At 43.3% G+C, this 10,664-nt stretch overlaps 1 protein-coding gene across 1 annotated transcript in view; it reads right to left on the reverse strand.

Annotated features, from left to right (window-relative positions):
- The window catches only part of CFTR (CF transmembrane conductance regulator), a 1,002,572-nt gene extending 992,145 nt beyond the window's left edge, over window positions 1-10,427 (reverse strand). The window contains exon 1 of the mRNA XM_069228908.1: window positions 10,288-10,427. Coding sequence (XP_069085009.1) covers window positions 10,288-10,340 — 53 coding nt within the window. The 5' untranslated portion in view covers window positions 10,341-10,427. The remainder of the gene's footprint in view (window positions 1-10,287) is intronic.
- Between the last annotated feature and the right edge of the window lie 237 nt (window positions 10,428-10,664).

Raw genomic sequence — 10,664 nt, forward strand, 5'->3', positions numbered from 1 at the left:
TACCTCTACACTCTTTCCCGTTATCTGAGACTTTCCTTGCAACCCCAGTTGAATGGGTTTTCACAATTTTCCAGTTACAAAGAAGGTTATGTTTGAGAGATTGGTTTTAAAAAAAAACATGCTTGCACATTCCTGTAATCCTGCTCTAGAGCTGTTATATGAAATTGTGTTATCTGATGTGACTGTTCCCTAGTGAGATTCTTGATTGTGTTCTAGCAAAAGCCAGAAGGGTGCTTGCTATATGAAAATTATATGAATAATTATTCAAACGTTTGTGGTGACAACAGGCAGTCTAGTTGGTAAGAAGATGTGAAAGGTGAAGACAGAAAGGACTTAAGAAGGACCTGTAGAATAGGAAAAAATGGACGTACACAAGTTATTAATTTAATTGGTTGTCGTGGTATCTAGGAAATGTGCCTAATGAAACTATCTGTATATGAATCTTCGTACAGTATGTAACTCTTAATATGTCATCTTAGTTAGTTGTGTATGACTTCCATAGAAAGCCATTAATGTGAACACCAAATTTTATATATAGTTGTTCACTGCCATATTACCACAACAGAGAGAAATACAATTTAGTTTCACTGTTGTGGCATTATTAGGAGAAGCTGTCACTTTACCAATCTAGCCCTGCTTCAACAAGGTACTGAGCCACCCGCAGTGCCATCACTCCTGCCTCCCCACTCCTCTCTTGCGTCTTTGTGGACCCGAAGGAAGCGTGGGAGTATGGATAGCTCCTTGGCAATGCCAGCTGTCACTTCTCTCTCAGCTGTTTATCTCTGCAGACCCAGAGTTCACCCCTTTCTGTCTCGAGGACATTATTGATTATGATATTTTATCGATATGTAATTAACATTCTGCCCTTGTCTTTCTTTACTGCAGGCATTGCTGTGTTATTTAGCAACATCTTCCCTGCTCTGTCGAATGATCTTAGTTGAAATTCTGAGGCAGTCACTCTCAGCCAACATGTAGTGTTCAGTTCTTCTAAGATCGTTAAAGGGTATGGAGAATTAGTGAGCATGTTTCATGTTGGGGCTGATATCCAACTGAATTCAAGCAATTTTATTCCAGCTTCATTTGGTATGTCATTTGAACATGGCTTGGAGGGTGAAACTTCAACAGTCTTTGTTTTATTTTTGTTTCGTGACTGCGGCAGGACGGCCTAGGTTTAGTGTGGGGTTTGTTTTACAGGATGTGTAGTCGACAGCCACCGTTTTTTGCAAGTAGGCTCGAATCAGCCAGCATGAAAATATGTTTGAACGAATAATGTGTGAAAATAAAGCAACTTTAGTGCACCACAATGTCACAAATATTGAGAGAGCTGAGGAGAAAGACAGGAAGCAAGGCACTAGATAGAACATAAGTGGGTAACATGAGGTAATGCCACAACATTTTCACTCACTCTGTTGGTACTGGACACACTACTGCTTTGAGAACCCAGACAGACAGGAGCACAGCTATGTTCCATGGCTCTAGGCATGGCTTGAGAACTCAGGCACATGAACGGTGATGGGAGAAAGCCTTGCAAATAGTCTAAAGCACTGGCAACTGCTCTAGGTAGCATATCAACCTATTGCTTTTTTGCCCACTGTGTCACTCTAGAGAGCGGCCCCCATTATGCAAATCAGTACTGATCCTAATCATCATCATGAGAAAAGTCTGGTAGGAACTCCCAGTCAAGGTACCCTCCAGGAGGGGACACAAGCAACCCAAGGCTGGTTTCAGACCCAGTAGGTCCTGTCAATGAGTTACACCATGGCACATAGCTTGGTATAGCTTAAATTCATGTACTAATATGAGACTAGAAGGGGTCTTGGATACTACTCTTCACAACAATGTAACTTTCCAGAGGTCCATGAGGATTTGTATACATTTTTTAGGTTGTTGAAATTAGAGTGTTTTTTATGACATTGACAAAAGATCTGAGCCTATTCTTTACCAACCACCCACCACTATCCACACCATTGTGGGTGTTTCAGACATTCAAACTATGTTGCCCCTGTAGGAATCTAATCATATGCCTACACTTAAGGGACTGTGTGAACAGCTTGACAAATTTGAGGATTTGATTGGGGATAGTGGACTAAAACGTAGATCTAAATTTCAAACCCGGGGAACACACATACATATATTGGAGACCAATAGTTTGAATCGTACATCTAGAATCAGGAGAAATATGCCTAAGGTGGAAATGGAAGCACAGTGGGATTTAAAATCTAATACTAGCATTGTGATCAGGGAAGCTGACAAGGTAGGTAATAATGTGGTGATAAAAACACAAGATTATTTGGCTGAAATTGATAGACAACTTGCAGACACCGCTTGCTATCCACTAGTAGGACACAATCCCATGACAAACCTTATGCTGTTCGATTGAAGAAACAGGGCTTATCTCCAATACTGAATATAGATATCTTCTTATTAGCAACCCTCATTTCCCTTCCACTTATATACTCCCTGAGGGTCACAAGAATGCTGACTTTCCACTAGAAAACCTATTATCTCCTGCACTGATTTTCCTACGGAGCTTCTTTCAGAGTATGTGAATTTATCCTTGCAGAAATTTGTTCAACTTACTTGCTTATATCAGTGATAGTAAGGATATCTTGGGAAAACTTGAGGCTATAACTTGGGAAACAGATGTTATGGTCTTTGTGACCTTTGATGTGCCTAGTTTATATATTTATGTCCAAAAGGAGTTTGGGATAATGGCTCTAAGGAGCTTTTTGCAAGATGATCTTGGAGATGGTAGACATATATTTATTTCTAAAAAAGTGTTTTTTGCCCAATGCTCAATGGTACCATCAGCTTCAATGGACAACCATGGGTTCCAGGTTTGTTCCTTCTTATGCCTACCTTATCATTGGTTGGTATAAGAGGGAGCATTCTTTGGCCAGTTATTCACTACCTGGATGGAACATGTATTCTTCTGGGGGCAATACATTGATAACACCATTGTAATATGGCCATAGCCAGGAACATTATCAAAATTACATGCTTACTATAAACAGCTTAATGATGATCAATGCAATGTTAAACTCTCTATGGAACACAATAGGAATACTTTCGTTTTCTTGGGTTTAAAACCATATGTTGAAATTGATAAAGTACACAGTACGACATACAGGAAACCAACTTGTTGTAACAGTATCCTACACGCTACTTGTGCACATCCCAGATTGGTTTTTGATAGTATCCCATACGGTGAAATGGTCCATGTAAGATGGATCTGTAGTGATCAGGACGTTTTTTAGCAGAATGCAGACAACCTTAAAAAGAGATTTCTAGCAAGACAATATATCCATGATGGTTTAAAGAAGGGGGAATGTAAATCAAGAGACTAGATAGAAACATCACATTACAAAATAGAAAACCAAAGAGCAAACTAGCTCTCACTACACAATACAATCTGCTTAGCAGTGAGATTTTTAAGATATGCAAAAAACTTTTGCATTTACTAAATTACATACCTGCACTTAGACACAAATTAAACAGCAGGCCTACTGTAGTTTACCATGGGGCCAACACCATAAGGAACTATCGAGACCCCAGTTATGTCATACTGAATTCTAGTAACACAAAATTGGCTGAGTAAGAAGTTGTCTGGTTTCCTTATCTGTAATGAATGTAATGTTTGTGGTTTAAGGATGCATACAAATTTGAATTTTCACACAACTTGTCTAGGGTAGTCCGGATCTGTAAATTCATTAATTGCAATATGTATTTTGTAATATATGTGACTGGTTTCCATTGTAATAAAATATATGTGGGAACCACTGTGCATACTCGAAAAAACAAAATAGATGAGCATATTAGCGCAATAAAGAATGGTGAAACCAAATATCCAATGGCTAGCCATTATGCCAAGGGACATACAAGTAATAATACGGTTTGGATATAAAGGGGAAACTAGGGAACAGGAACTAAGTAAGCATGAGGCACTTTAGATTTGTAGGCAACATGCTGCCTACAGGGCCACAACACAGAAACGGAGTTACACCATTTTTTATTATCCCTGTTAATAGGAGATACGAAATCTGTTTTTTCCTTCAATGCATATATAGCTATATATCGGGGATCAATGGTATATTTAATATGTAGCACTTACCACACCACATGCCATTCTTAAGCGGTGCTTGTGTTCATTATATTCTACAGATGGTTGTATACATAATGGTATTGTGCAAGATACTACATTGGCATTGCACCTTTCCAGTTATATAGTGATGACTTAATTGAAGATTTTGGGACCAGTGTTATAATACATATGGCACTATATGATATCCCATTCTAAAATGATGTTTGTTGTGCATTATTCACAGTTGATGTTACAATATTATTATAGTGTGTTCTATTATGGTGTTGTCCTGTGTTGGGAATGTACTTTTCTAATCACAGTCATATCCTGACCACCATACTAGATGTTTAAGGATGAGTGATATATTCAATATCTGCCACCTATCATATGATCCCTACTTTCTAATGTCACCCGTTAATCATCGGATTGTATAGTTGGTAACGTTTTGCTATTCTGAAGGGTCTCAAAATGGGGACTTACTCACCTTTCCTGGTTAAAAGAATCTTAAGCAAGGTGATGTGACACTGAATGCTACCACAAAATAACCTAAGAGGTTTTTGGTATGTAATTTTCTTTGTATGTGTTTCAATCAGAGCACAACTTGTCTTTCTGGAAACGTATTGTGTGGTATTCTCTATTAGCAATTAGGACAATTATGTTTGTCTATAATTATAAGTTTTTTCTATGTACAAAAATGATAAACAATTATTGTTGTAGCTTGTGTGTAAATATTGTTTTGTTTTTATCTTATTTTACAGCCCTGAAGAAGTTCCATAATATTCAAAGGAACGAAATGAGCTGGCTGTTTGTATGTGTTTTCGGAGAATTGGATGATTAATAAAGGAGGATTTTTGGGACATTTGAAACAGTGTTCCTGTTAAACTGGAGTGTGCTCTCTTTGAACTGGATTAATGATGTATTGGTATGGTACAGAGATGTGGTGATATGGTATTGCGATGTTGCATATTTGTGAGACTTGATGGATGATAGAGTGTTGTGATGGTGATGATAGTTTGATGTGGTAGAGTGAGGTGGTGGTATATTACAGAGTTGTGGTGATATGGTAGTGGTTTGTAATTTTGTGGTAAAGTGATGCATTGATTTGGTACAGAGATGTGGTGGTATAGCTGTATGATGTGGTGGAATGGTGATGTGATGTGGTTTTATGGTAGAGTGATGAGGTGGTATTGTACAGAGATGTAGGTATGTTGTGGTGTGATATGTTGGAACATTAGATGAATGTGTATAGTAATGTGATGTGGTATCTAGTAGAGTGATGTGCTGTTATCTTAGAGTGATGTATTGGTGTGGTGTCTGATAGAGTAAGGTGGTGTTATGGTAGGATGACGTGGTGTTATGATAGTGTGATGTGGTAATGTGATGTTTTGATAGTGATATGTGGTGGTATAGTAGATTATTCTGATAGTATGATAATTGTGAAGTAAATTTAGAAAGTGATGCAGCCTGGTACAGAGAAGTGAAGTTGTGGTAGTGTAATGTGCTGGTAGGTCAGAATATTGTCTATTTTAGTGGGATCTGGTGTATGATAGAGTGAGGAGGAGGTATGGCAGTGTAAGGTGGTATTATTTTAGGGCAATGTATAGTGGTGCGATATGTTGTGAGGCAGAGGTGTGATGATATGGTGGTGGGCTTGAATTATGTGGTGGTATAGTTGTGTTATGTGATGTGTGGTAAAGTGGGCCAATGTAGCGGCTGAATGATGCGACGTTATGTTAGTATGAGATGGTGGTATGCTCCAGGTAGTCAATGTGGTGATATAGTAGTGTGATACGTGCCGTGCTTTTGTACTGTGTTTGTATGGCAAATCGTGATATGTTGTAGTGGAATTATGTAGTGGTACGGTAGAGTGATGTAGTCGTTTGGTAGTGAGATGTGGTGTTATGGCAGTGAGATGTGGCAAACAGGTGTGGTGTTACTATGTGGATCTCGAGTTTCTCATGGACCAGCTCGAGCGAGTGCAGCATGTTCCATTCTCCAATCACGAAATCTAAATCACAACGGCAGTGTTATTTATCAATGCCTTTCATGGAATCCAGCGCGCCTAGATTTAACCTTTTTCCTGTATGATATAGATATTTGAAACTGGTGCCTTCGAACAGAAGGCGATCTTGCCCGTTTTGATACCTTGGCCTTAAAGTGTAAGGGAAAGGAGACGCTAGCGAAAGCATTGGGGATTGAACCTTTATTTTAAGCAGTCCCATTAGCAAGCATTATTAAACAAAGGGCAAAAACAAACAGAAAATCTGGTTTGACGAGGCACATGTGCATTCACGAACAAATTACACAACTGATTCGATTCTATGAGTGAACAGCTCTCAAGGTGACATTGCTGGCTTCGTGCGTTCCCCGAAACAATAGCGTTTTGCAATAGTTAAATGGATCGTTTGTACATCGGGCGAAATACAGCCCGCTACGAATTGCGCCTAGTATTGCTGGACTTTACACAAGTCGCGGGGAGATGAAGCGATATTAGCAGTGCCACGCAATGTAGCCAATAGAACACCAAATTTAGAACTCGCGTTCGAGGACTTCAGAGACACCAAATTCTAGGGACGGGCGGCAGTGTATGCTTTGGTGAGGACCTAGCCAGGGGTCTGGCTTAGTTCTAAAAGCCACACCACGCACCAAGCCATCAAAACGTGACTCTGGCAACAATGTCATGAAAAATTGGGATTATGTTTAAAATTCACATTTCTCAGTGTCTCAAATATATACGATTATTTCACCGAATTTTCTTAACATTTATTGAACTTTTAAAAACAAGAAACATTTAAAAAATACCCCCATGCTCTGCTAACGTTGCCACGAGTTACCAAATGTGTTAGTCACATTCTCTATTAATAGAGTCCTGTCTTCCCTTAATCTGCTGGGTTGACAGACGGATTTTAAGAGAGGGTCTACATCTCAACAACTGTCATTAAATAACAAAATGAAGATGCGTCACAAAGTCTGCTCCTTCTGCTTTAAGGAAATTTAGGAGATTTGCAGCATGACTTAGGAGAGACATGCTCTGACTGCCACATTTGATCTGTGAATTTACACTTCACGATCTGGAGGAATATTGTCCAACCCCTCTACCCCCTCTACCCCCCTCCCATCTCAAATCTGAGAGTGGAATAAATATGTTCCACCCCAACGGTTCCTAGGCCAATGTATTGCATGAGTCGTATTGGTTTCAAGTTGTCAATCTTGATTCTGGGCACTTTAGTGGCGCAGCCCGGGTGCAAAGGGCCTGTAAGAACGAACGGAAATGGTGTCATGACCCTTTGGTTGGGTCATAAAAGGCACCCATAGCTGTAATACCTTGGGCACATCCATCACAGCACGGAGCCCCGTTGCCCCTGCATCCGTTGCACTATTAACAACTACCCCCCTACATTTCTTCACGCAGAAGGGACCGATAGCCGATAGATGTTTTAGATAAACTATTGATGTTTATATTCGACCTTATCTCTGTGGTTTCGGTTTATCATCGTCTACCCAGTCCTCTGCTTGAAAGAGATTGTGTTACTCGTGTGTTACGTTTATTTGCAACAATATTAGGCTAAATAGTAGCGGGAGCAGTTTCTAGTCCTTCCAGTGGTCGTAGCCATGATTTTATTGTGTGCTAGGAAACGCTATCGCTGCTGATGTGTGCAGGCCCTGGCATCAGCACCGATCATGTTTATTTGGTTAACATGATCAGGTGTTTATACCATAACAACATCTCCCTTCTCTTCACCTTGCGGGACAATGGCCGGTATTCTGCCGGAGCTCGCGTCGTCCGTTCTTACTTCTGCTGTAGTTTGAGCCTCTGAGTCTGCCAGCCTCCAGCAGCTGGGAGTCATGTGTGCCAGGGCGTCTGACTCCTCCTTCTATGGAATGAAGCAGGTGGGGCCGGGTGCGCGACGTTGCTTCACACAGGGTCGAATCGCTACTACAGTGAGCACGCATGAGTGCAGAAGGTGTGCCAGGTGCCAGCTCCGGGCAGACTCTCCCAGTGGGGGAACCGCCACCTACACCGGCAGAGCACACCTTAGCCCCCCACCCCCGGCAAAGATGCGCGGCACTGAGCCGCACTCACGGACCCAGCTAGCATTTCAGAACCTGCAGCCTGGGTCCGTGGAAGGCCCGGAAGCGGCATTCCAAAGGCCGTCATTTATAGTAATTACATCCTATAAAAAATGAACCGTGGCCACTTCACACAGCCGTAAAAACAGCAGCTGGGTAGCCCATGCCTGGGATTACAGCGATGAAGCCGGAACAGACTTTAGTTCATTCGCCCTACCTGACACTGAGCTGTGCCCCTGAGAGACAAACTGAGAGGCTGAAGTAGGCCCGTGCCAGAAGAACTCACTGAGCACCCCCACTCAACACCACCCCTCAACCAGCACTCAATTACGAACTACACTCATTTTACACGTCTTCACAATGAGTATTTCCACACAGTGAGCAATTCCACCTGGGGAGCCAACCTGTTCGATGAACATGTCCTCTCAAAGTGCTCTGCCACCCAGTTATACCACACCTGAGAGAGCACATTCACTCAGCAAGTACTCCCTCCGCAGAACACCTCCACTGAATGAGCACTTCCACCAAGTGAGACCCTGCACCAGTGAGCACTTCCAAGTAGTAACACATTGCACCAAGTGACAAACTCCATCCATGGATTAACTCAACGCCAAGATTACTACATTCAGTGAATTCTCAACCTCAGCTCCTCCTTTTTTCAGTAAGTACACGCAATCAGTGAGCACCTCAATTTGGAGAACACCTGCACTCATTAAGCATCCCCATTAACTGAGGTCAGGCACCAGTGCCTATTCCAGTGCTACTGGGTTCTCTGCGTGCTGGGTATTTTACTTCTCAAGGTGACGCTGTCAGATCCAGCAAAGTACCCAGGTGTGGGAGTAATAAGAGTGGCAATGGAGAGGAGCAGGAGAGGTGCTGGCAATAGAGGACCAAGAGAGGCGCCTGACAGGAAGAGAGGTGCCTGGAGGCGACGGAGTGGAGCTAGGGGAGGGGGGAGGGGGGAAGACGACAGGTGGAGAGGCAGAGGAGCCGCTGAAAGGAATCGCTGGATTGCTCTGGAGGAGATAATGAGGAGCAGAAGAGCTGGAGAGAAGCCATGAGATGTAAGGAGTTGAAGATGGATGGAGAGGAGCAAAGTTGGAAGTCAGAGGATAGCTAGAGAGAAGCTCGGGGGTGGTGAAGTAGAGTTGCAAAGGTGTTCGGGGGAGACAGGGCAGGTGAATTCGGTGGCTGGGGAGAAGCAGGAATGGAGAGGATTCGAGGAGAAGCGGGAGAGAAGGTTGAGAGGAGTAAAAAGCAGAGTAAGGGTTGCAAAAGAAACGTACAGCTGATGGATATTCAATTTCCTCATTCATTCATTTTGACCCGGGAGCTATTTTGAGCCATTCTCGAATTATTTAACTATTTATGACATTTTATTTTTGTCATGTCCCATTTTCTTGTAACTTTATAATTGAAGAACGGACAGATGGTTGCTCGTTTAATCACAGTGCGCACCCACTGTCCTCGTGACATCACTTCAGCTGAAAACACATCAGAGGACAAAGCTGACAGCACTCGCCTGGGTGGACGCTGTGGTAACACGGCTCCACACTACGACCTCCATCCTGTGCAGAGGTTTTGGATATTTTTGAAAGTTGCAAAACACTACAATCCGTTCAAATAGCGCCTTTGAGGCAAACGTACTATACACCTTCAAAATTTCGAAATAAACAAGCTCTGCTTGGTAATTCTTTCCGCAGCTGGCGCAGAATGGAATAAAAATGCGCAGCCTTGAAAAAGCAGCAAATTAACTTCAGCACTGCCCTTAATGTGCACCTTGCGGCCCTGGCACGCCACGCAATGGGCCATGGCTCCCACTGATGCAGTAGGTTTAGTGGCACCCGAGGCCACAGACCTGAGGAGGTCCACTGAACCCTGATAATTGCTCTATTTCATAATTCAAACAGCACACAGCGGACCTAGTGACTTCCTGGCACTATGGTCCATGACACACTGGCTACTCTATTGGCCAAGCAGTCCATGTTGTGGAACGAACTCCCACTTCTGCTCCCTCCTCAGGAATGGCAGGGAGGTAGGTGCCTTCTGGCACAGCCCAGCACACAGGGCACTGGGACCCGGCAGCATAGCCGCCAGCCTGCACCTGCAGCTGCCCCGTCCCCAGCGCCTCTTACCTGAAGAATATCTTCGAGAAGAGGTTGGCCTTCTCTATGGGCGACCTCTGCATGTTGCTGTCGGGTGTGCATGGAGCACTTGGCCGTGCCTGCTAATTGCCCAAATCGGAATAGCCAGCTCTGTTGCTGCTCCCCCCCTTATTGCCTCCTGGCTGCTGATGTCACTCCCTCTCCCGGCAGCTGGCAGGTTAGCCCTGCCAGGGCCATCCTCCACCCCACCTCCGCAATCACGGCCTCTCTCTCCTCCTCCTGTCTTAGAGCGGAACTCCCCTATCGCCGTCCGTTCCCCGGGTCCTCTGGCTACCGTTGAGCGCACGCTAAGGTTTCAGTGCCTCTATCCCTGCTTGCCACCCGTAATGTAACTTTCGGCCACTCCC

The sequence above is a fragment of the Pleurodeles waltl genome, chromosome 4_1, assembly GCF_031143425.1.
Source record: "Pleurodeles waltl isolate 20211129_DDA chromosome 4_1, aPleWal1.hap1.20221129, whole genome shotgun sequence".
Taxonomy (NCBI): domain Eukaryota; kingdom Metazoa; phylum Chordata; class Amphibia; order Caudata; family Salamandridae; genus Pleurodeles; species Pleurodeles waltl.